The 26,552-nt window shown below is 40.5% G+C and overlaps 1 protein-coding gene across 11 annotated transcripts in view; it reads right to left on the bottom strand.

Annotated features, from left to right (window-relative positions):
• Positions 1-8,614: 8,614 nt before the first annotated feature.
• Positions 8,615-26,552, bottom strand: part of GRIP1 (glutamate receptor interacting protein 1) — a gene marked incomplete at both ends in the record, with an annotated part of 711,329 nt that continues 693,391 nt past the window's right edge. For all 11 annotated transcript variants that reach the window (XM_079716052.1, XM_079716060.1, XM_079716058.1 and 8 more), the window contains 2 exons: positions 8,615-8,842; positions 11,302-11,448. In XM_079716052.1, coding sequence (XP_079572178.1) covers positions 8,615-8,842; positions 11,302-11,448 — 375 coding nt within the window. The remainder of the gene's footprint in view (positions 8,843-11,301; positions 11,449-26,552) is intronic.

Below are 26,552 nucleotides of genomic sequence, written 5' to 3' on the forward strand. Positions count from 1 at the left end.
TTTAGGTTTTCTGGCCATTTTTTGATTGGGTTCTTTTTTTTTTTTCATATTCTATAACCTGTCTGCATATTATGGAAATTAATACCATGTCAGTGACATCATTTGCAAATATTTTCTCCCATTCTGTAGGTTGTCTTTTCATTTTGTTTGTGGTTTCCTTTGCTGTGCAAAAGCTTTTAGCTTATTAAGGTCCCATTTGTATATTTTTGCTTTTGTTTCCACTACCCTAGGGGACAGATCCAAAAAAGTATTGCTGCTATTTATGTTAGACAGTGTCCTGCCTATGTTTTCCTCCAAGAGTTTTAAAATATGGTCTTACATTTAGGTCTTTAATCCATTTTGAGCTTATTTTTGTGTATGGTGTTAGGGAGTGTCCTAATCTCATACTTTTACATGTAGCTGTCCAGTTTTCCCAGCACCACTTATTGAAGAGACTGTCTTTTCTCCATTGTATATTCTTGCCTCCTTCGTTGTAGATTGACTGTAAGTGTGTGGGTTTATTTCTGGGCATTGTATCCTGTTTCATTGATCTATGTCTTTGTTTTTGTGCCAGTACCATACTGTTGTGATGACTGTAGTTTTGTAGTATAGTCTGAAGCCAGGGAGCGTGATTCCTCCAACTTTGTTCTTCTTCAAGCTTGTTTTGGCTGTTTTGGTCTTTTGTGTTTCTATACAAATTAAAAATTTTTTTGTTCCAGTTCTGTAATTTGATAGGGATTGCATTAAATCTGTAGATTGTCTTTTGTAGTATGGCCATTTTAACAGTATTGATACTTTCAATCCAAGAACGTGGTATATCTTTACATTTGTGTCATCTTCAGTTTCTTTTGTCAGTGTCTTATAGTTTTCAGAGTACAGGTCTTTTGCCTCCTTAGATAGGTTTATTCCTAGGTGTTTTATTCTTTTTGATGTGATGGTAAATGGGAATGTTTCCTTAATATCGCTTTCTGGTAGTTCATTGTTAGTGTATAGAAATACAACAGATTTCTGTACGTTAATTTTGAATCCTGCAACTTTACTAAATTCATTGATGAGCTCTAGTAGTTTTCTAGTAGCATCTTTAGGATTTTCTCTCTATATTATCATGTCATCTGCAAACAGTGACAGTTCTACTTCTTCCTAATTTGGACTCCTTTGTTTTTCTTGTCTGATTGCTGTGGCTAGCACTTCCAAAACTATGTTGAATAAAAGTGGTGAGAGTGGGCATCCTTGTCTTCCTAATCTTACAGGGGAAGTTTTCAGCTTTTCCCTGTTCAATATGATGTTAGCTGTGGGTCTGTCATACGTCGCCCTTATTATGTTGAGGTAGGTTCCCTCTTTGCCCAGTTTCTGGAGAATTTTTATCATAAATGGGTGTTGAACTTTGTCAAAAGCATTTTCTGCACCTATTGAGATGATCATATGCTTTTTATTCTTCAGTTTGTTAACATTGATTGATATACAGATATTGAAAAATCCTTGCACCCCTGGGATAAATCCCACTTGATCATGGTGTATGATTCTTTTAAGGTATTGTTGGAGTCAGTTTGCTAGTATTTTGTTGAGGATTTTTGCATCTATGTTCATCAGTGATATTGGCCTGTAATTTCTTTTTTGTGATATCTTTGTCTGGTTTTGGTATCAGGGTGACAGTGGTCTCACCCTGAGACCACTGTGTCAGGAAGTATTTGGAAGTGTTCCTTCCTCTGCAAATTTTTGGAATAGTTTGAGGATAGGTGTTAACTATTCTCTAAATGTTTGGTAGAATTCACCCATGAAACCGTCAGGTCCCGGACTTTTGTTTGTTGGGAGTTTTTAAATTACTGATTGAATTTCAGTACTAGTAATTGGTCTGTTCATATTTTCTGTTTCTTCCTAGTTCAGTCTTGGGAGATTTTACCTTTCTAAGAATTTGTCCATTTCTTTTAGGTTGTCCATTTTATTTCCATATACTTGCTCATAGCTGTCTTCTATGATCCTTTGCATCTCTGTGGTATCAATTGTAACTTCTTTTTCATTTCTGGTTTTATTGATTTGGGCTCTCCATCTCTTTTTCTTGATGAATTTGGCTAAAGGTTTATCCATTTTGTTTGTCTTTTCAAAGAACAAGCTTTTAGTTTCATTGATTTTTTTTTCTTTTTTTTTTGTCTCTATTTATTTCTGATCTGATTTTTTATGCTTTCTTTCCTTCTACAAACTTTGGATTTTGTTTGTTCTTTCTCTGGTTGCTTTAAGCATAATGGTAGGTTGTTTATTTGAGATTTTTCTTGTTTCCTGAGGTAAGCTTGTATCACTATAAACTTCCTTCCTAAAACTGCTTTTGCTGCATCCCATAGGTTTTGGATCATCGGGTTTTCATTTTCATTTGTCTCTAGGTATTTTTTTATTTTTCTTTTATTTCTTCAGTGATCCATTTGTTGTTAAGTAGCATATTGTTTAGCCTCCACGTGTTTGTTTTTTGTAGTTTTTTTTCCTTATAGTTGATTTCTGGCCTCTTAATGTTGTGGTTGGAAAAGATGCTTGATATGATTTCAATTTTCTTAAATTTATCAAGGCTTGTTTTGTGGCCTAGCATGTGATCTATCCTCAAGAACATTCCATGTGCACTCGAAAAGAATGTGTATTTTGCTGCTTTTGAATGGAATGCTATAAAAATATGGGTTAAGTCCATTTGTTCTAATGTGTTATTTAAGGCCTGTGGTTTGTTATTGATTTTCTGTCTGGATGATCTGTCCATTGATGTAAGTGGAGTGTTAAAGTCCCCCACTATTATTGTGTTACTGTTGATTTCTCCTTTATGTCTGTTAATATTGCCTTATATATTGATGTGCTCCTATGTTGGGTGCATATATATTTACAATTGTTATATCCTCTTCTTGGATGGATCCCTTGATCATTATGTAGTGTCCTTCTTTGTCTCTTGTAACAGTCTTTATTTTAAAGTCTATTTTGTCTGATGTAAGTATTGCTACCCCAGTTTTCTTTTGATTTCCATTTTTGTGGAATACCTTCTTCCATCCCCTCACTTTGTCTGTATGTGTCTTTAGATTTAAAGTGAGTCTCTTGTAGGCAGCATATATACGGGTCTTGTTTTTGTATCCATTCAGGCAGTCTGTGTCTTCTGGCATTTAGTCTGTTTACATTTAAGGTAAGTATTGATATGTATGTTCTTGTTGCCATTTTGTTAATTGTTTTGGATTTGTTTTTGTAGGTCTTTTTCTTCCCTTTTCTTCTTTTGTTCTCTTATGCTTTGATGACTATTTTTGGTGTTATTTTGGATTCTTTTTTCTTTTTTGTGTGTATATCTATTTTAGATTCTTGGTTTGTGGTTACCATGAAGTTTTTGTATAGCAGTCTGTATACATACCTGATTGTTTTAAGTTGCTGTTCTCTTAATTTCAAATGCATTTTAAATACCCTGCATTTGTACTCTCCTCCCCTCACTATTACTGTTTTGATATATTTTACATCTGATTGTTTTAGGTATCCTTTAACTGCTTATTGTGGATATGGGTGATATTACTACTTTTATCTTTCAGCCTCCCTACTAGCTTTGTGTGTGGATGATTTCCTAACGTTACTATATGTTTGCCTTTTCTGGTGGACTTTTTCCTTCCATAATTCTTTTTTCTAGTTGTGGCCTTTTCTTTTTTGCCTAGAGAAGTTCCTTTAACATTTGTTGTGAAGCTGGTTTGGTGGTGCTGAATTCTTTTAGCTTTCACTTGTCTGTAAAGCTTGATTTCTCCATCAAATCTAAATGAGAGTCTTCCTGGGTAGAGTATTCTTGGTTGTCAGTTTTTCCCTTTCATCACTTTAAATATATTGTGTCACTCCCTTCTGGCCTGCAGAGTTTCTGCTGAAAAATCAGCTGATAGGCTTATGGGAGTTCCCTTGTATGTTATTTGTTGCTTTTCCCTGCTGCTTTTAGTATTCTCTCTTTAATTTTTGTCCTTTTGATTATAGTGTGTCTTGGTGTGCTCCTCTTTGGGTTAATCCTCCATGGGACTCTGTGCTTCCTGGACTTGGGTGACTGTTTCCTTTCCTAGGTTAGGATGGTTTTCAGCTATTATCTCTTCAAATATTTTCTTGGGCCCTTTCTCTCTTTTCTCCTTCTGGCAACCCTATAATGCAAATATTAATGTGCTTCATGTTTTCCCAGAGGTGTCTTAAACTGTCTTCATTTCTTTTCATTCTTTTTTCTGTTCAGCAGCAGTGATTTCTACTACGCTGTCTTCCAGTCACTGATCCACTCTTCTGTATCATGTAGTCTATTATTGATTCCTTCTAGAGTATTTTTCATTTCAGTTATTGTACTCTTCATCTCTGTTTTGTTGTTCTTTATATTTTCTTATTCTTTGTTAAAAAATTCTAACTTCTTGCTCTGCACATCCATTCTCCTCCTGAGTTCTTTGATCATCTTTATGATCATTACTCTGAACTGTTTCTTGGGTAGATTGCCTATTCACTTCACTTAACTCTGCTTCTGGAGTTTTATCTTGTTTCTTGGTCTGGAACATAGTCCTCTGCCACCTCATTTTGTCTATTGCTATTTATATTTTTATGTACGTGGTAAGTTAGTTACGTTTCTCATCCTTGGAGAAGTGGCCCTCTGTAGATGTCCTATGTGTCCCAGCAGTGCACTCCACCTGTTACCCAAGCTGTATGCTCTAGAGGGTCCCCCTAAGAGGGTTGCATGGATCTTTCTGTTTTGGCTGGCTATGTGGGTGGTATGGAAGGCTTGGTTGGTGCCTAGTCTGGTTGTTTGCACAGCCCTGCCTTGCATGGATGCTGCTGGCTGCTCTTTAGAGGGGCCTGGTCATGAGGTGGCTGGTTGTGGAACCCTAATGGGCCCTGAGGCTAGTGCTGGCACACTGGTGAGCAGAATCAGGGTCCCAAAAACTCTGGGGCTGTTGCCCGCCCACTGAGAGGTGAAGCCAGACCCTAGGAGTAGTACCAGACTACTAGCAGCTAGAGGTGTTTCCTGGAGTTTGACTGCAGGGCCCAGGGATCTCAGAGCTCATTTCAGATTGCTGGTGTTGTCAGGGGCCATTCCTGACAGCTGGTCATGGGTCCAGAGTGTCTGGAAGGTTGTATTAGCCTGCTAGTGGGCAGGGCAGGGGGCCAACGAGTCCTAGGGTGGGGTCTGGCCTGTGTTGCAGGATGGTACCTTTCTTCTTTCTGGAGTCTGCCCCCTGGTGGATGAGGCTGGTCTAGAGGCTTCTGCTGGCTTCCTGGTGGGAGGGGCTGGTGCTGTGGGCTCAGGAAGTCGTTAGGCAGCCTGTCTGCTGATGGGTGGGGATGTGTCCCCACCCAGTTAGTTGTTTGGCCTGTGGCATCCCAGCATTGGAGCCTTCAGGCCGTTGGATGGGGCCAGATCTTGGTGCTAATGATCCAACACGTCAGCCACCTGGAATGTTCACGCAATTGAATGTTCCTCAATGTCTGACACCAGTGTCTGTGTCCCCCTGGATGAGCTGCTGCCATCCCCCTGCCTCTCCAGGACAGTCAACAAGACCAACAGGCAGGTCTGGCCCAGGCTCCTATCAAATTACTGATTTTGCCCTGGGTCCTGGTGTGTGTGAGATTTTGTGTGTGCCCTTTGAAAAGTGAAGTCTCTATTTCCCCCAGTCCTGTGGGCCTCCTGCAGTGAAGGCCTGTTGGCCTTCAAAGCCAAATGCTCTGAGGATTTGTCTTCCCAGTGCCGGACCCCCAGGCTGGGGAACCTGAAGTGGGGCTCAGAACTGTCACTCCTGTGGGAGAACCTCTGCAGTATAATTATTCTCCAGTTTGTGGGTCACCCACCTGTGGGGTATGGGATTTGATTATATTTCAAGCCCTCCCCTCCTGTCTGTCTTGTTGTGGTACCTTCTTTATATCTTTAGTTGTAGAAGATCTTTTCTGGTAGGTTCCAGTCTTCACAGATGGTTGTTCTGCAGATAGTTGTTACTTTGGTGTGCTCATGAGACGAGGTGAGCTCAGGGTCTTTTACTCTGCCATCTTCCACACCTACTCTATACTTTTATTGAATTTATTCCTAAGTATTTTATTGTTGATCCTATGAGAATATAATTGTTTTCTTTTTTTTAATTGGAGTACAATTGCTTTACAATGTTGTTAGTTTCTGCCGTACAATGAAGTGAATCAGCTATATGTATACCTACATCCCCTCCCTCTTGGATCTCCCTCCCACCCCACCCCCATCCCACCCAACTAGGTCATCACAGAGCACCAAGCTGAGCTTCCTGTGCTTTATAGAATACAATTGTTTTATTTTTGGTTTGTTCATTGCTACAGTATAGAGATTCAATTGATTTTTGTATATTGATCTTGTATCTTGTAATCTTGCTAAACTCATATTAGTTTTAATAGGTTTTTTAGTGGATTCCTTAAGGTTTTTGTATACACAAGATTGTATCATCTGCAAGTAGAGTTTTACTTCTTCCTTTCCAATCTAGTTGCCTTTTATTTCATTTCCTTGTCATACTGTTAAATAGAAGTGGCAAGAATGGACATCCTGCCTTGTTCCTGTGAATTTACAAAGCCTGCTAGGCAATCTGCAAAAATGAAAACGTTGGGACTATAAGGTAATAGTTGTTTACTTTTTTAAGATAGCATGATTAAAATTTATACATTTTAATAGTTTTTGAAAATGTATTTTATAGAATACATATAATGTTCTCAGGGTAGATGTGATCCTTGAGTTAAGATCAAGCTTTGTCACCTAAAGTAAATGTACCATTAGTCTTGGAGGTGTTCCCGTTTGCAGGCTGTTTTAGCATTTTCACATATGTGTCACACCTCTTCTCATGAAAGTACTGGAATGTAGATATGACCTTCAGTATTATAGGTGGGGAAACTGACTCACAGTAATTAAATTTTATGCCACCACTGAGTAAGTACCAGAGCTGGACTTCAAGTCCAGATCGAATTTCAAAACCTAAGCTCTTCCTGCTCTTCCATGTTGCTTTTCAAGTTTATGGCAAAAATCTTCCCCCTGTAGAAAATTATGTAACTATAAGTATTGTGTAGGGCTCAGTCTAGAACACTAAAATATATTCAAAGCACCAAAAAAAAAAAAAAAAAAGTTTTTCTTTTGGCTTTTTAAAATCACTGTTTATTCCATTTGGTAGAGGGTTTTTTTTTCATACAAATATTTGCAACAATTTTTAATTCCCCAAAACCATACATAGACGATAAATACCATGCTATTAAAGTATTAAATTTGTACAAAAATACTTTACAGTTTAATACTTGTTACAAATAAAAATACATATTTAAGTGACTCCTCATGATCTTTTTTTTTTTTCCTTAACATGATTCTGCTTTATACTTTCTTGCCCTGGCAGTTCTGAACTATGATTGAAATAATATATTTCTTTGCACAAAAAAGAAAGGTGAACTTTTTCCTTAAACAAAGGACACAGTGTTCAAATGCTTTACCTAAGCAGTTGTTTGAATTATTGACCAAAATAAAAATGTTTGGAAAATAATTGTTTCAGTATGGAGATTCTACAATTAATATACAGATCTATTTTTTTTATATTCACCAAATAACAGTTAGTTATTAGTGTAACTATTTAAAATATCTGAAGAAATGAAAACAGTTGCTGACAAACATTAAAAGCAACTGTCACAATTTATTGCTTTGAGGGATGGTAATAATTGGCAATGCATTTTGTGAAAAATGTATTTACAATTTCAGTAAGTGGCATGGCTCAGAACAAAAGACAGTCCAGTGTCATTTTTAAGTACATGTGCTCTACACCCCTCAATATAATCAGTTTTCAAGACATGTCAAGCAGTATGAGTTTGATTTGCCTATCAAGATAAACCTCATTTTAATAGACTCTTCATTCTCAAATTCTTAGTCTTGAATTTTAAAAATAAGATAACTAATTCTCAGTGTTGCTAAACACCCTAATTCATTATCAGAGATTTTTCAGCTATTAAAAATGTGTCCTTAAAAAAAAAACAGGTCACAAGACATATCCTGTTTGATAATTTGTTGCATAGGGAATAGCATACATCTTAGTTAAAATCATTCCTATATTTGGGCAAAACATTTACCACCACCTATTATGGTTGCCTACGTGCATCATTGCTGAAACGTTGTAAGATGATTTTATACCTGTACCCCTCCCATAGCAGCAGTCCCAGCAGTTCACCAAACTAGTTCTTCTAGTACAGCCAGCTTTATGAAAAGCCTTGTTGGTTAAATTCTTACATGAATGACTTTGTAGTAAGAAACTGATTTCAAAGTGAATTAAGGAAATTATCATAGAGAACATTTTCAAACAGATATTTCTCTTTTTAAAAAGGAACAGGAAGATGGACTTGTAAAAAATTTCCTCTGATGTTAACTGTAGAGAGGGGTGGCCTAGGTGTTTTTCTTTTTCTTTACCCTTGGTCTTGGCAGGGGATTGCCTGTCATATAACATAGTGATCACCAACAAAGAAACCTCTTCAACTTGAAAGGGGAAGTGAACATGAGCCATGAGATTTAAAAGACCCCTGTGCTTGCAGTTAATGCCACATGATTATCTGTGCTTCAAATGTCACAGAAATCTTAAAGGGATTTTTTTTTTTTTAGCACCATGTAGATATTGTCTTTTGTCCTGCTTTATCAAAAGCATCGCTATAATGTATTAGTGGGTTCTCGTATCTCCAAATTACCACCGTGGCTCGACTGTTGGAAAAAAGCACTGTTCTGTTCACTCCATTCTCCTCCTGGTAGAGTCTGTTCTATGGACTTCTGTGAAGCCAGGGGGTTTCTACTAATAACCAGGTCCAGCTTATTACCAGATTCTGCTATGAGGGGCACAACAAGGCAGCAGTCAAAGTCTCTCGTTCGGACATGATTAACCTGAAAGGTCAAGAAGCGCCATTTTGAATTATTGTTATAGACATAAGATGATTCCCAAAACCCAGGGTAACATTTCAGACATAACAGGTTGATTAGAGTCTTGAAAGTGCTTGAATGAGCACTCTGTACAGAGAGGTCTATCCTGGCCCTGACCACATTATAACACGGGTATTGGCTTACTTACTCTCTGCTACTAAATTGTAAGGCCCTTGCGAGCAGGGAACAGGGACACATCCTAGTGTCTCCATGCTGAGCAGATCGCCTTATTCATGGCAGGTGCTCCAAGTGCCAAACATTATCCCTAATTTACAGATGAGGAAAGTAAGGCACACAGTGGTTAAGAGATTTGCCTGAGATCAGAAGTTGGCGAGTGGTCCAGCAAGGATGTTGGTGAGTGGTCCAGCGAGGATGTAATCTCAGGCAGTCTGGATGATTCCAAAGCTCGTGCTCTTGACCATGATACTGAACTACCTCTCTCGGTCATGAGCCCACCCCCTCCTCAGCTTACACATGCGTTCATCTTCTTACATGTTTCCTTATTCTTTTTTTTTTTTTAACATCTTTATTGGAGTATAATTGCTTTACATTGTTGTGTTAGTTTCTGCTGAGTAACAAAGTGAATCAGCTATACGTATACTTATATCCCCATATGCCCTCCCTCTTGTGTCTCCCTTCCACCCTCCCTATCCCAACCCTCTAGGTGGTAACAAAGCACTGAGCTGATCTCCCTGTGCTATGTGGCTGCTTCCCACTAGTTATCTATTTTACATTTGGTAGTGCATATATGTCCATGCCACTCTCTCACTTCATCCCAGGTTACCCTTCCCCCCCCCACCCCGTGTCCTTAAGTCCATTCTCTACGTCTGCATCTTATTCCTGTCTGCCCCTAGGTTCTTCAGAACCATTTTTTTTTTTAGATTCCATATATATGTGTTAGCATACAGTATTTGTTTTTCTCTTTCTTCACTCTGTATTACATTGTTTCCTTATTTTTTCCCCCTAAAAGTTTAAAGAATCATCTACATGCTGCTTCCATTCCTTGACTTTTCACTCTCTCCCCAATCTTCTCAGTCTGGGACCTGACCCTTATATATTGTATAAATGACCCCAATTGTCCAACACAGGAATGGTGTCTTGAGTTCTCATCCCCTTTGGCCTTTACCTACTCATCCTTAAAACTCCTTCCTTGGCTCTTATGACACCACTTTGTTTTGACCTTTTTACCATTTTAACTGCTCACTTTCAGTCCTTTCCTGCCTTTACTTCTTCCTGTCCTTTAAATTTTGTTTTTCTTAGAATTCTATCTTTAGTTCTCTTCTCTTCTCTTCCTTACTAGAAATCCACCATAGGCAACTTTATTCAAATCCATGCCTTCAGTATCCCAAATCTTTACTTTTGGCTGTAACATCTCTCCTGAGCAACAGATGCAAGCTGCCAGCTGCCTCACAGACTGCTCTGCCAGGATGCACTGAAGGCATTAAAGACTCAGGTCTGGTACACGTGTCTTACCCTTACCTACCTGGTCTCCTTTTCCTGTGATCCTCCCCTTTGTCACCCTACCCCACTCCACCTATGATATAATTGTATTGTCTTTCTAAATTATAAAATATGTCATTATTCTGCTTAGAAAATTAATATACCTCCAGAATAAAGTCCAAGAGCTTTATCTTGGCTTTCAAGGCCCTTTACAATCTGAGTCCAGTCTACTTTTATAGCCTTATCTTCCATAAAAGTAGGTATAGCTCTAATTTATAGATTAGGAAGACAAAGAGGTCAAATAACTTGTCCATGGTTATTTATTCAGCAAATACTAGAGTATCTATGGAAAATAAACGTGTTCCTTACTCTTAGGACAAGAGTAATTGTTATATTGCCATGGTAAAAAGATCACCAGAATTGGTTTTAAAACTATCTAATCAATCAATGACAACTTGCTCAGTGAACACGTGTCTGAAAGCCAACCAATCAGTGCAGCCTCATGCTTTGAAAGGCAACTGTTTAGGGACAGACTCATTCCATTTGAACATACTTTCAAGACTGATGGCAACCCTCTCCTCTTCCTGCAAAATGCTCTTTCTAAAAACTGTACATAAGATCAGGAATTTGCTTTGCTCAATGAAACTATACCTGACCACCAGAGTACTCCTAGTACTTAACAGTAAACAAGGTTCAGCTTTTGGGTTTTAGACATTGTGTGAGATACTGGTATCAATCACTGGATAATGGGAAATGGGAGAATAAGGTACTAGCCCTGTTCTGAAGAAGTTTAGAATCTGCTGGGGAATATATACAGGGAAACAGGCCGTTTCAGTAACTGGTAAGTTCTACCAAAGGGAAAAGTGTCTATCCTCTATAGGAGGGGCCTCTAATCTAGTCTTGAGGCAAAGGAGGATGGGTGGACACTGATCAAATAAGACTTCCAAAATAATTTCCAAATAAAATTCCATCTGAGGTCTTACCTGTAAGAGCCTATCGTAGGGCTTTAGGCCACCAAGATCTCCTGGCCCAGCTGGGCGAATATTTTTGACATATACTCCTTTCTCCAGCAAGCCATCTGCTACACTGAACCCAAAGTCCTCCATGTCAGAACTCTTGTACAAGGTCACCTGGAAAATGAGAAAATGTGAAGGGGATATTTAGGTAGGTTGAGGACTTTTGCTTGTGAAATTTCTTGATGAACCATATTTTCAAACTAATTTCAATATAATAGATTTGTAATAGATTAGGCAGCTCCCCCCAGTCTTGAAGCTTTTTCCATTCTCTAGGAACATCCTTGGAATTTGCCAAGTCCCACCCAGAACTGGAAAAGGAGGAGAAATGCTGGAGAGTTCTGGTCTCTCTTTTTTTTTTTACTTGCGGTCATCAGGTGTATATAGGTGAGAATTTCCCAGGGGCATGTTCACTTCTCCTGAAGCAACCCCTAGGTGTTGGGAGAAGCCAGGGTTAGCCCTTTGCAGCTGGATATCAGGACTAGGCCAAAGGCCTTTCCTTCCTGTTCACTGTGCCTGGTGCTGTGTTCAGTGCTCAGCATATCCTCTGCCTTTGAGCAAGAGCCAGGAAGTCCACCATTTTATTTTCTCTAGTATCCCAGTCAGTGCTTCAGTACTGTGGGCAAGAAATGTCTTAAAAGGGAGAGTGGCCAAGATGGCAGAGTAGAAAGGTCCTGAGCTCACCTCCTCGTATGAGCACACCAAAATCACACCTACCTGCAGAACAACCATAGATGAAAAGGACTGGAACCTACCAGGAAACATCTTCTACAACAAAAGGCAAAGAAGGCACCATAAGATGGAACCACCAGTAGACTCGTGATGGACTCGTGATGTAATCAAATTCCATACACCCCGGGTGGGCAACCCACAACTGGAGAATAATTATACTGCAGAGGTTCTCCTCCAGGAGTGAGAGTTCTGAGCCCCACAGTCAGGCTCCCCAGCCCAGGGCTCCTGCACCAGGGAAATGAGCCCCCATAGCATTGGCTTTGAAGGCCAGTGGAGCTTAAGGGCAGGAGCCCCATGGGACTGGGGTAAACAGAGACTTCGCTCTTAAAGGGCACACACAAAATCTCACGCACACCAGGACCCAGGGCAAAAGAAGCAATTTGATAGGAGCCTGGGCCAGACCTGCCTGCTGGTCTTGGAAAGTCTCCTGGAGAGGTGGGAGGTGGCTGTGGCTCACCCTGGGGACACAGACACTGGTGGCAGACATATTGGGGATCATTCAGCCACATAAACACTACTGGTGGCTGACATACTGGATCATTAGCACCAAGACCTGGCTCCACCCTACAGCCTGTAGGCTCCAGTGCTGCGAAGCCTCAGGCCAAACAACTAACTGGGCAGGGACACAGCCCCACCCATCAGCAGACAGGCTGCCTAACAACTTCCTGAGCCCACAGCTGCCTCTGGACTCGCACCAAGACAGGGCCCTGCCCTCCAGAGGGCCAAGACCCAGCTCCACCCACCAGTGGGTAGGCTTGAGCCCTTCTCTCCAGGAAGCCTGCACTAGCCTCGTGATCAGCCTCACCCACCAGGGGACAGACACCAGAAGCAAGAAAACTACAATCCCACAATGCAGGCTGGACCCTACCCCAGGGCAAGCTGAGGCCCGGCCTTCCCCACTAGCAGGCCAATGCAAACTTCTGGACACCACAGACCCCATACCCAACTGTATTAGGAAACCACCACCCCCACCAACCAATGATCTGAAACGAGCTCTGGGATCCCTGGGCCATGCAAACAGACTCCAGGAACCATCTCTGCCTGCCAGTAGTCCAGCACTAACCCCAGGATCTGGCTTCACTTGCCAGTGGGTGGGCAACAGCCCCAGAGTCTTTGGGACCCTGGCTCCGCCCATCAGTAAGCCAGCACTGCCCCTGAGGCCTACTAGGGTTGCACAACCTTGTCACCTTGCCTGGTGACAAGGCCCCACTAAACAGTACCAGCAGCATCTGCACAAGGCAGGGTCTAGCAACCAACCAAGCCTACCAGACTGCCCACACAGTCACCCTACCACAAAGAAGGACCCATGCAGCCCTCTTAGGGGGAACCCCTAGAGCATATAGCTTGGGTGATGAAAGGGGAGTACACTGCTGGGATGCATAGGATACCTCCTACAAAGGGCCACTTCTCCAAGGTTAAGAAATGTAATTAACCTACCACAGACATAAAAACACAAACAGTAACTTAGACAAAATAAGGTGGCAGAGGACTATGTTCCAGACCAAGGAACAAGATAAAACTCCAGAAGAACTAAATGAAATGGAGATAGGAGATCTACCTGAGAAAGAGTTCAGAGTAATAGTCATAAAGATGACCAAAGAACTCAGGAGAAGTATAGATGCACAGAGTGAGAAGTTAAAAGTTTTAAACAAAGAATTAGAAAATATAAAGAACGACCAAACAGAGGTTAAGTATACAATAACTAAAATGAAAAATTCACCAGAAGGAATTAATAATAGACTAAATGATTCAGAAGAACAGAACAGAGAGCTGGAAGACAAGAGTAGTAGAAATCAGTGCTGCCGAATAGAAAAAAGATAGAATGAAAAGAAATGGGGACAGTTTAAGACACCTCTGGGACAATATCAAGCATATTAGTATTTGCATTATAGGGAGTCCCAGAAGGAGAAGAGAGAGAGAAAGGGCCCAAGAAAATATTTGAAGAGATAATAGCTGAAAAATTCTCTAACCTGGCAAAGGAAACAGGTACCCAAGTCTACGAAGCACAGAGAGTCCCATACAGGATTAATCCAAAGAGGAACAATACCAAGACACACTGTAATCAAAATGACAAAAATTAAAGAGAGAATACTAAAAGCAGCAAGGGGAAAGCAACAAATAACATACAAGGGAAGTCCCATAAGCCTATCAGCTGATTTTTCAGCAGAAACTGAAGGACAGAAGGGAGTGGCACAATATATTTAAAGTGATGAAAGGGAAAACACCCTACAACCAAGAATACTTTACGCATAAAGGCTCTCATTTAGATTTGATGGAGAAATCAAAAGCTTTACAGACAAGCAAAAGCTAAAACAATTCAACACCACCAAACCAGCTTTAAAACAAATGTTAAAGGAACTTCTCTAGGCAGGAAAAAAAAGAATAAAAAAAAAAGAAGGGTCACAACTAGAAACAAAATTACGGGAGGAAAAAGCTCACCAGTAGAGGTTAAAAGACAAAAGTAGTACTGTCACCTGTATGCACAATAAGCAGTTAAGGGATACATAAAACAATTTGATGTAAAATACAATATCAAAAACAGAAATCATGAGGGGAGGAGAATAGATGCAGGGTATTTAAAATGCTTTTGAAATTAAGAGATCAGCAACATAAAACAATCAGGTATGTATATAGACTGCTATATAGAAACTTCATGGTAACCACAAACCAAAAATCTATAATAGACATACACATAAAAAAGAAAAAGGAATCCAAAATAACACTAACAATAGTCATCATAAGAGAAGAGAAAAGGAGGGGGAAGACCTATGAAAACAAATCTGAAACAATTAACAAAATGGCAATAAGAACATACATATTGATAATTAACTTGAATGTAAATGGACTAAATGCTCCAACCAGAAGAAGCAGACTGCCTGAAATGGATACAAAAAAACTAGACCTGTATATATGCTGCCTACAAGAGACTCACTTTAGATCTAAAAACACATACAGACCGGAAGTGAGAGGATGGAAAAAGGCATTCCATGCAAACAAAAAATCAGAAGAAAGCTGGAGTAGCATACTTAGATAAAATAAACTTTAAAGACTGTTACAAGAGACAAAGAAGGACACTACATAATGATCAAGGAATAAATCCAAGAATAAGATATAACAATTGTAAATATATATGCATGCAACATAGGAGCACCTCAATATATAAGGGAAATATTAACAGACATAAAAGGAGAAATCAACAGTAACAATAATAGTAGGAGACTTTAACACCCCACTTTCATCAATGGACAGATCATCCAGACAGAAAATCAATACGGAAACACAGGCCTTAAATAACACATTAGACCCCATGGACTTAATTGATATATATATACAGCATTCCATCTGAAAGCAGCAAAATACACATTCTTTTCAAGTGTGCATGGAATATTCTCCAGGATAGGTCACATGCTAGGCCACAAAACGAGTCTCCATAAATTTAAGAAAGCTGAAATCACATCAAGCATCTTTTCCAACAACAATGCTATGAGACTAGAAATCACCTACAAGAAAAAAGAACTGCAAAAAACACAAACACATGGAGGCTAAACAATATGCTACTAAACCAATGGATCACTGAAAGAGGAAATCAAAAAATACCTAGAGACAAATGAAAATGAAAACATGATGATCAAAAACCTATGGGATACAGCAAAAGCTTATAGTGATACAAGCTCACCTCAGGAAACAAGAAAAATCTCAAACAACCTAACGTTACACCTAAAGCAATTACAAAAAGAAGAACAAACAAAACCTGAAGTTAATAAAAGGAAAGAAAGCATAAAGAGCAGAACAGAAATAAATGAAAAAGACTAAAAAAAAATAGAAAAGATCAATGAAACTAAAAGCTGGTTCTTTGAAAAAATAAACAAAATTGATAAGCCTTTTGCCAGACTCATCAAGAAAGAAAGGGAGAGACTTCCCTGGTGGCGCAGTGGTTAAGACTCCACGCTCCCAATGCAGGGGGTCTGGGTTTGATCCCTGGTCTGGGAACTAGAGCCCACATGCATGCCACAACCAAGGAGCAGGTGAGCCGCAACTAAGGAACCCAACTGCTGCAACTAAGGAGCCAGTGAGCCGCAACTAAGGAACCAGTGAGCTTCAACTAAGGAACCCACCTGCAGCAACTAGGGAGCCCACCTGCTGCAACTAGGGAGCCTGCCTGCTGCAACTAAGACCCAGCATAACCAAATAAATATAAAATAAAAAAATAAATATTAAAAAAATACACAGCACCAAAAATAAAAATAAAGAAAGGGAGAAGGCTCAAATCAAAACAAGAATGAAAAAGTTACAACTGACACCAAAGAAATACAAAGGATATTAAGAGATTACAATGAGAAACTATACAGCAATAAAATGGACAACCTAGAAGCAATGGACAAATTCTTAGAAAGGTACAATCTCCCAAAACTGAACCAGGAAGAAATAGCAAATATGAACAGACCAATTACCAGTACTGAAATTGAATCAGTAATTTAAAAACTCCCAAAACAAACAAAAGTCCAAGACCAGATGGTTTCTTTGGTGAATTCTACCAAACATTTAGAGAATAGTTAACACTTATCCTTCTGAAACTATTCCAAAAAATTGCAGAGGACGGAACACTTCAAAACACATTCCATGAGGCCACCATCACCCTGATATCAAAAGATATCACAAAAAAAGAAATTACAGGCCAATATCACTGATGAACATAGATGCAAAGATCCTCAACAAAATACTAGCAAACCGATTCCAAATACTAGCAATGCCTTAGAAGGATCATACACCATGGTCAAGTGGAATTTATCCCAGGGGTGCAAGGATTTTTCAATATCTGCAAATCAATGTTAACAAGTTGAAGAATAAAAAGCATATGATCATCTCAATAGGTACAGAGAACACTTTTGATAAAGTTCAACACCCATTTATGATAAAAACTCTCCAGAAATTGGGCATAGAGGGAACCTACCTCAACATAATGAAGGCCATATATGACAAACCCACAGCTAACATCATATTGAACAGGGAAAAGCTGAAAACTTCCCCTGTAAGATTAGGAACAAGACAAGGATGCCCACTCTCACCACTTTTATTCAACATAGTTTTGGAAGTGCTAGCCACAGCAATCAGACAAGAAAAACAAAGGAGTCCAAATTAGAAAGGAAAAAGTAGAACTGTCACTGTTTGCAAATGACACGATAATATAGAGAGAAAATCCTAAAGATGCCAGTAGAAAACTACTAGAGCTCATCAATGAATTTGGTAAAGTTGCAGGATTCAAAATTAACGTACAGAAATCTGTCGTATTTCTATACACTAACAATGAACTATCAGAAAGAGATATTAAGGAAAAAATCCCATTTACTACTTCACCAAAAAGAATTAAATACGTAGGAATAAACCTACCTAAGGAGGCAAAAGACCTATACTCTGAAAACTATAAGACACTCATCAAAGAAATTGAAGGTGACACAAACAGACGAAAAGATATACCATGTTCTTGGATTGGAAGAAACAATATTAAAATGATCATACTACACAAGGCAATCTAGAGATTCAGTGCAATCCCTATCAAATTACCAATGGCATTTTTCACAGAACTAGAACAAAAAATGTTTAAATTTGTATGGAGGGAATTCCCTGGTGGTCCAGTGGTTAGGACTCAGTGTTTTCACTGCTATAGCCTGGGTTCAATCCCTGATCGGGGAACTAAGGTCCCGCAAGCTGCGCAGTGTGGCCAAAAAAAAAAAAAAAAAAAAGAAGGAAAAAGAAGAAAATTTGTATGGAAACACAGAAGACCCCGAATAGCCAAAACAAGCTTGAGAAAGAAGAATGGTATAATGGAATCACTCTCTCTGACTCCAGACTATTCTACAAAGCTACCGTATCGAAACAGTATGGTACCAGCACTAAGACAGGCACATAGATCAATGGAACAGAATACAAAGCCCAGAAATAAACCCACACAATTATGGTTACTTAATCTATGATAACAGGGAAGAATATACAATGGAGAAAAGACAGTCTCTTCAATAAGTGGTGCTGGGAAAAGAATGAAATTAGAACATTTTCTAACACCATATACAAAAATAAACTCAAAATGGATGAAAGGCCTACATGTAAGACTGGATACTATAAAACTCCTAGAGGAAAACATAGGCAGAACACTCTTTGAGATAAGTCGCAGCAATATTCGTTTGGATGTGTCTCCTAGAGTAATAGAAACCAAAGTAAAAATAAACAAATAGGACCTAATTAAACCTAAAAGCTTTTGCATACAAAGGAAACCATAAACAAAATGAAAAGACAACCTACGGAATGGGGGAAAATATTTGCAAATGATGCAACTGACAAGGGATTAATTTCCAAAATATTCAAACAGCTCATAGAGCTTGATATCAAAAAGGCAACCCACTCAAAAAACAGGCAGAAAACCTAAATAGACATTTCTCCAAAGACATACAGATGGTCTACGGGAACATGAAAAGATGCTCAATATTACTAATTATTAGAGAAATGCAAATCAAAGCTACAATGAGGTATCACCTCACACTGGTCAGGATGGCCATCATCAAGAAGTCTACAAATAACAAATGCTGGAGAGGGTGTGGAGAAAAGGGAACACTTCTACACTGTTGGTGGGAATGTAAGTTGCTGCAGCCACTATGGAAAACAATATGGATATTCCTTAGAAAACTAAAAATAGATTTACCATATGATTCAGCAATTCCACGTCTGGGCATATATCCAGACAAACCTATAATTCGAAAGACATTGGGTTGGCCAAAATGTTTGGTTAATGAATACATTGTTCAATAAAGTTCTTGGTGAAAATGAAAAATGTGTCTTTTATTTATTACTTAAAACCAAAAGAACTTTTTGGTTAACCCAATACATGTACTCCAGTGTTCATAGCAGCACTATTTACAATAGTTAAGACGTGGAAACAACCTAAATGTTCATCAACAGATGAATGGATAAAGAAGATGTGGTATATATACAGTGGAATATTACTCAGCCATTAAAAAGAAAGAAAAATGCCATTTGCAGCAACATGGATGGACCTAGAGATTATCATACTAAGTGAAGTAAACCAGACAGAGAAAGATAAAAACCATATGATATCACTTATATGTAGAATCTAAAAAACTGATACAAATGAACTTATTTACAAATAGAAATAGACTCATAGACATAGAAAACAAACTCATAATTACAAACGGGAAAGGCGGGGGGTGTGGTATAAATTGGAAATTTGGGATTATCAGATACACACTACTATAATATAAAATAGATCAACAACAAGGACCTACTGTATAGCACAGGGAACTATATTCAATATCTTGTAATAACCTATAATGGAAAAGAATCTGAAAATGAATATATATATGTATGTGTGTACGTGTGTATGTGTGTGTGTATATATATATATATATATATATATATATATATAACTGAATCGCTTTGCTGTACACCTGAAACATTGTAAATGAACTATAGTTCAATTTTTTGAAACGTCTTAAAAGACCTGAAAGTGCTCCTGTAAGGAACACCCTCCTCTGGGGCCTGCCTTCAGTAGCTCCCTCAGTCCTTGTCCTGGGTTTGGTTTAGCAATTCCAGGCATTCCTGGAAATGCCAGGATTTGCAAATCCACCCTTCTCAGCTGTGGGCCTCAGCTTGTTCTCTCTGCATTAAGGCAGTACCACCAGCTAAAGTTTCCCCCAACCCCCAGTCCTCCTCTGACCAGCTGCGAGAGTTAGTCTGAGGTTTACGCGTTCATCAAATGTGTACTGAGTCCCTCCTCCATGTGCTAAGCCTGGTTCCGGGTGCTTGGAAACAGCAGTGAATGAGAGAGAAGAGGCCACCTTCTAGAGGCAAACACGTTAATGTGTAATGTTCACTGAGACCCACTGTGCTGGACACGCCAGACAACATACTCAGCACATCACACTCACGTAACACTTAATGTGACCGCTATTTTTAGTAAGGTTTGTTGCATGCCCTCCACAAAAACTGATGCACACATCAAGCAATAATTTGGGCTTAGTTTTAAACTCTAATTATTTCAAAATGTATGTTTTGGGACTCCCCTGGTGGTCCAGTGGGTAAGACTCCGTGCTCCCAAAGCAGGGGGACCGGGTTCAATCCCTGGTCAGGGAACTAGAGCCTACATGCTGCAACTAAGAGTTTGCATGCTGCAACTAAAGATTCCACATGCTGCAACTGAAGATTCCCCATGCCACAACTAAAAGATCCTGCATGCAGCAACTAAAAAGATCTCCCGGGTTTCCCTGGTGGCGCAGTGGTTGAGAGTCCACCTGCCAATGCAGGGGACACGGGTTCGTGCCCTGATCCGGGAAAATCCCACATGCCGTGGAGCGGCTGGGCCCATGAGCCATGGCCGCTGAGCCTGCGCGTCCGGAGCCTGTGCTCCACAACAGGAGAGGTCACAACAGTGAGAGGCCTGCATACCGCAAAAAAAAAAAAAAAAAACCTCACATGCTGCAACGAAGATACCGCATGCCGCAACTAAGACCCAGCGTAGCCAAATCAATTTTTTGAAAAAAATGTATGTCTTATTTAACACACATAATACCTAAATACATTCTTGTAGAAGAGTCAAAAAATTCAGAGCTATACAGGACAAAACGTGAAGATTAATACTCTTATAGCGGGTTTATGTTTTTATACCAAGTTACTTTACTGCAGAGAGATATGGAATATTGAAGGAATACAAAAGTGGTCATTTGTGGATTTTCATCTCACTGGACAGAGAGCTAAAATACCAAGCTGGCTGCGTCAATTCTAATCACCAGGCAGCCCTAGTGGTTACTGCCATATTAGAGGTTAGGAAATTCAATTTTATAGACGTTAAGTAACTCGCGCAAGATCACAAAAGTATTGAATGGTGGGGCCGTCTCTGTCTGACCCCAGGCACTTAACCGTTATATTCTATTGTTGCTCAAGTGCCTTATTTCATAGATTCTAAGATGTGCTTATTTTTCATACTTTAAATTCTCTGAAATCAGGCTGTGTTTTATAGGCCATGGTAATCTTAGGACCTATGAAATAGGGTATATCAACATCTCACCACTACCTGCCTCTTTCCAACAATACACTAGAAGGAAAGGGGCCAGAATTTTGTTACATATTTACTTTAAGAGAAAAGAAGCTGTGCCTTGCCAGGTTGTCCTGATCAGAAGCATCAACATCACTCAGGAGTGTGTTAAAATGCAGAACCTCAGACCCTGCTCTGAACTGCCATCTGCCAATTTCTGTGCACAATGAAGTTTGCTCTGTGTGGTACTTCACACACCAGAGGGGCTATTACATGTTCTGAAAAGGAAGAGAGGGAACTAACACTTGATGACACTCTTGGCAGGCTCATTCCATCACTGTGCATATATGAATGTGCATATGTGTGGGTGCACACGTGTGCATTGGACCCTATGATGTGCTAGGCACTGTTTGAAGGACTGAGTGAAAAAAAGATACAGCAATAAACACAGCACAGCCATCATGAGTATACAGTCCAGTGACCATATCTGACTTAATCCTCCTAACAATCCTGCAAGACGGGCAAGAATCACAGTTTTTGTTTGTTTGTTTGTTTTTTTGCGGTACGCGGGCCTCTGACTGTTGTGGCCTCTCCCGTTGCGGAGCACAGGCTCCAGACGCACAGGCTCAGCGGCCATGGCTCATGGGCCCAGACGCTCCACGGCATGTGGGATCTTCCCGGACCGGGGCACGAACCCATGTCCCCTGCATCGGCAGACGGACTCTCAACCACTGCGCCACCAGGGAAGCCCAAGAATCACAGTTTTAAATGAGGTAGTGTATATGAAGTTTTAAAACCTGAAATGACCTGATATCTGTGGAAGGATCACTTTTGTGGCACTCATTTATACAAGCATAGAGTAGAAAAGTCCTACTTTACTATAGAAGAGGTGTGTGTGTTTTAGCAAAATCCAGCCCCCTGCATCTGACATGTAGCTTGATGATGCATGGGGAGAAGTTAAAACTGCGTGAATGAGAGCACCCTCTCCCCTCAAAGCAAAACTCATCAGGAGGAGAGGAAAGGTCTTTGTTGGTAACCTGGGCTCAGGTAAAAGCCTGAGGAGAGTATGTGGGAGATGCCCTGCCAAGCTCCTCGAGGGGGGCAAAGATCTTTGTTTTTTTCACTGATAATATCCCAAACTCCTCAAATGGTACCTGCCACACAGTAGGGCTAGTATTTTGTCGAATAAATGAAACGACTGGTTCTGACATACCATGTGGTTGCGCTTGGAAGTTAGTCAGAACTGACCATCACATGCTGTGTGAATGGACTGGGATTTAGTTCTGAGGGTCAAGCCACGCCCCGCCTCCCGGCCCCAGGGCGGGCCATGCTGGAAATGAGCAAGGCAAAAAGCTGCAGAGTGGCTGGCTTGGATGGGGCCCGGAAGGACAAAGCTCCATAGTGACACCGTGTGGCCAGGAGAGGTGAGAGCACCTCTGACGTTAGAGCCAGGCCTGCCCTGCCTTGAGCTGAGGAAGCCCCATTCTTGCACGGAGAGTAGGGTGGGATGGAGGGTCCTCCAGCTCAAGATTCTGCACTTCTTGCTAATAAGGCTGTGGGACTTGATTGATTAGCTTTAAAAGCAAACTAGGGCTTCCCTGATGGTGCAGTTGTTGAGAGTCCACCTGCCAATGCAGGGGTCACGGGTTTGTGCCCCGGTCCGGGAAGATCCCACATGCCGCAGAGCAGCTGGGCCCGTGAGCCATGGCCGCTGAGCCTGCGCGTCCGGAGCCTGTGCTCCGCATCGGGAGAGGCCACAACAGTGAGAGGCCCGGGTACCGCAAAAAAAAAAAAAAAAAAAAGCAAACCGGATGCTACTGTCTCCACCTAGTTAGTGGAGATCATACAGACGGGGAAATAAAAGCTCAGAGGGTTAGAAACTTGCCCAAGGTAAACAGATAGTAAGCAACAGAGACGTGGTTCAAACCCAAGTGGTTCTGACTGCAAAGCATGGATCATTGCATGGCATACTACCTCTTTACCTAGCACGTGGTTGCTTAATAAATATTCATTGCAGAGAAGATATTTTAAGCCCCTCTAGAATTATGATTTTGCCTTAGGCCAATAGGACAGGAGAGTTTTATGTGAGGTGGGAATGTTACTGAGATATAATTGACATACAGCTCTGTAGAAGTTTAAGGTGTATCACATAATGACTTGACATACATATATTGTGAAATGATTACCACAATAAGTTTGGTTAGGAGAAAGTTGTTTTTTTTGGCCATGCAGCAAGGCATGTGGGGTCTTAGTTCCCCTACCAGGGGAACCTGTGCCCCCTGCAGTGGAAGTGTGGAGTCCTAACCACTAGACTGCCAGGTAAATCCCGAGAAATCTATTTTTTAAACGAAAGATTTCAAACGTATTCAAGAGCGGAGATGCTAGGACAATGAATCCTCATATACTCATCACTCAGATCCAACAAGCATCAAGAGCTCACTTACTTCATCCCCCTGTCTTTTATCTTCTTTGGGGGAGTATTTTAAAGCAAATGCCAGTCCTCATGTCATTTCACCCTTATATAACTCAGTATGAATCTCTAAAAAATATAATCACTTTTTTACACAACCTCAGTGCCATTAATTCATTCACAAAATCAGCACTTATTCCTTGATATATTCTAATATCTAGTCTATAATAAAATTTCCCTGATTATCTCAAAAAGTGATTTTTAGAGTTAGTTTGTTCCAGCAAGGCCCACGCATTGGTGTTAGGTCTCTAAATGTCCTCTTACCTAGAGCATACCCCCATCCTTTTTTCCCTGTGCTACTGACTTATTGTTGAAACCATGTCATTCGCTCTGTAGCATGCCCTTCTGTGCCCTATTTTCCTTTAAAAGGAAATTAGCTCTGGATGCTTGAGTTGAGGCAGAATCAGCTTTGGGGGGAGGGGTAGATCACAGGTAGGACAATGTGATTCCTATAACAACACATCACTCAGTGTCTAGGTGTCCCAGTTTGGGTGGGTTCGGGTGATGACAGTTTAATTCTTCCATCATAAGGTTCCCCATTAAACTTCAATTTAATGGTTTCCATTGATGACCGTTGTCTGAATCAATAATTTTATTAGGGGTTGCAAAATGATAATCTTCTTATGATCTCTTACTATCTTCTATATGAGCTAGAATTCTTTTGTAAAGAATTCTCATTTCTTCAGTTAGTGCTGTTTGGTTACTCTGAAGTAGTTTGTACAAGAAAGGCAAAATGGATGCTAATTCTTTCCTTTCATTTTTAAAATAGGGAATTAGTGCACTAAATATTCCCAATGGTGTCCCAATGAGGTTTTTTTTCAGGTGAGGGGGAAGGGAATGACCTTTTTAAAGTACATTATCAATATGAACCTATGGGTTTTTATATATATGTTACGATCAATTGCATCATTCTTTTGGGTGCTCAAGTTTCCTCATCTCTGGCCAAGGGAAGTCCTTCCATATTGACTTCATGTTGTCCTTTTGATATGACCCGTTTGCTCTGATAAGTTATTTGCTTTCTGGCACAAGATATCATAGACTCACCATGAACTTCCTGCCTTGATTGGAGGAAACACTTCTGGTTTACATTCTAGTCCCTTTCTTCCCAGACTCATGTTCCTTTCTCAAAGGGAGGAAGGGGAGGAATAGGGAGAGATGGGTACCAAGGAAGAGGGAGTGGCAGTGACAAATAGCTAACATGGTTGGTGATAGTCTGCTATTCTTGGGACTCTGTTTACGAGTGGATGAAACTACTCTACTCCAAGGTCCCTGCTTTTATGCCTCTCTTTGGCTTTGTCTGTGGGATCTCCTGTCCTTATGCCCCCTTTTCCATCTTTGTTCCTAGTCAGGTTCTCTCTATGTGACAAGCAGCACAAATGGGGTGGAAGGTGGTGCACTCTAGTTATCTCTGTTCCACTAGGCATAGGTTAGGAGAGCAGTCCCATGGACCCTCTGCATATGGCTGGTCAGTAAGAGGACTGGCATCTGCTCTGCATGCCAAGCCATACTCTTCAGTCACATCTGAATCTGAGAGTCACAAAGCCCATGCTTGCAATGGCCATTAGGAAGCCCAACTCTGTCTTAGCTCTGAGATATGTTTCTCAATACAGTGAACCTGAACCCTTGCATTTGGGGTACAGTTGGTGTGGGCCTCAAGTAATAGTGAAGTTCTTCATTGCTCAGTTGGCCTGTGCTGCTTGGGCGTTTGCTCCACAGGCTAGAACCCAGAAGGGCAGAAGGTTGAGTGTCACCAAACACTGCCAACACCAGGCAGTGGTAATACGTTAACCACACAGTAGAGAACGGATGTCAACCAGAGAAGGTTAGCAGATTAGCCCATTAACTGGAAAGTCCCAGCTATTGGCTAAGAGGCTTGGCTCTCCTGAGCCTTAGACTTGATGATACAGCTTTATGGCCAACTCTTCAGGATGAGAGGCTAATAAAAGGTTTAAATTTGAAAGTAATCTGTTTCTCTAGAAAGATTTCCTAAGGTTAGAGGAGAGTGAATTTTAATAGCCAGCGCTATGGTTCTCCTGGAAATAGCTTGGAAATAGCAAATAACAACAGGAAATTTTAAAATGATACAGAGGTAAGATTCCAGGAATCAATAATTCACAAAAATAGGACACACGGCTGCTCTCAAAAGCAGCAACAATAAATTGTGCAGTGTAGCTGCTGCCCTCCTGTTTAGCTGGAGATGGGTAGTGGTTACTTCTGATTTAGTTCCCGTCCAAAAGTAATTCTAAGGATTCCAAAGTTTAAGTCACAATTTTCCCCCGCAGATGAATCCTTTCACCAGGAACTTTCCTATATATGACTGCTTTTGACCTCCCAACAACTCTGTGCAGCAGAATCATGCCCTTCCTACGAACGAGGACACCGCCCCTTGAACTTGGTGAATGGACTTGTCCAGTTAGAATACATAAGCCTGGGGATTTTGGTATTAGAATATCTGACCTCATGTGCTGTGTTCCTTCCACCAAATCATGACCTTTTTTCCCCTCGACATACAAATCTACTAGCTGGTCAGGCAGTTTTTATCCATTTCCAACTGCCCAACCAACCAAAGATGAATAATTGATCACATCTGCTGTATTTCTTCCCATCAGAGCCCTTCTGTGGCTTTCCCCAAGCATCCGGCCAAACTGCTCCCAGCTGCTGAGAGCTCTCCGTGTTCCACCCTAACCCAAGTAAATCAAGATTTTTCTTGCAAGATCTCCATTCCGTGCTGACCAGAGGATGCCTCCGGGGAACGGACTATGAACACAGCGATAGATTTTCTGTTCTAAAAGGGCCAATGAAGTCTCTTGGAACGTAACTCTCTGGGCGAGGATACCCTTTTAAGAAACCCAGTTCAATTTTAACCATTCATCACAGCGCACCTGCAATGGTCTCTAACCCTCCTGAGAACAGAAGCTTTAACAGGAGGTGGCGGGTTTCACCGTGATTCAAGTTGAGCCTTGTTTTGTATTTCTAAGC

Source organism: Hyperoodon ampullatus (genome assembly GCF_949752795.1).
Source record: "Hyperoodon ampullatus genome assembly, chromosome: 11".
In the NCBI taxonomy this organism is placed as follows: Eukaryota; Metazoa; Chordata; class Mammalia; order Artiodactyla; family Ziphiidae; genus Hyperoodon; species Hyperoodon ampullatus.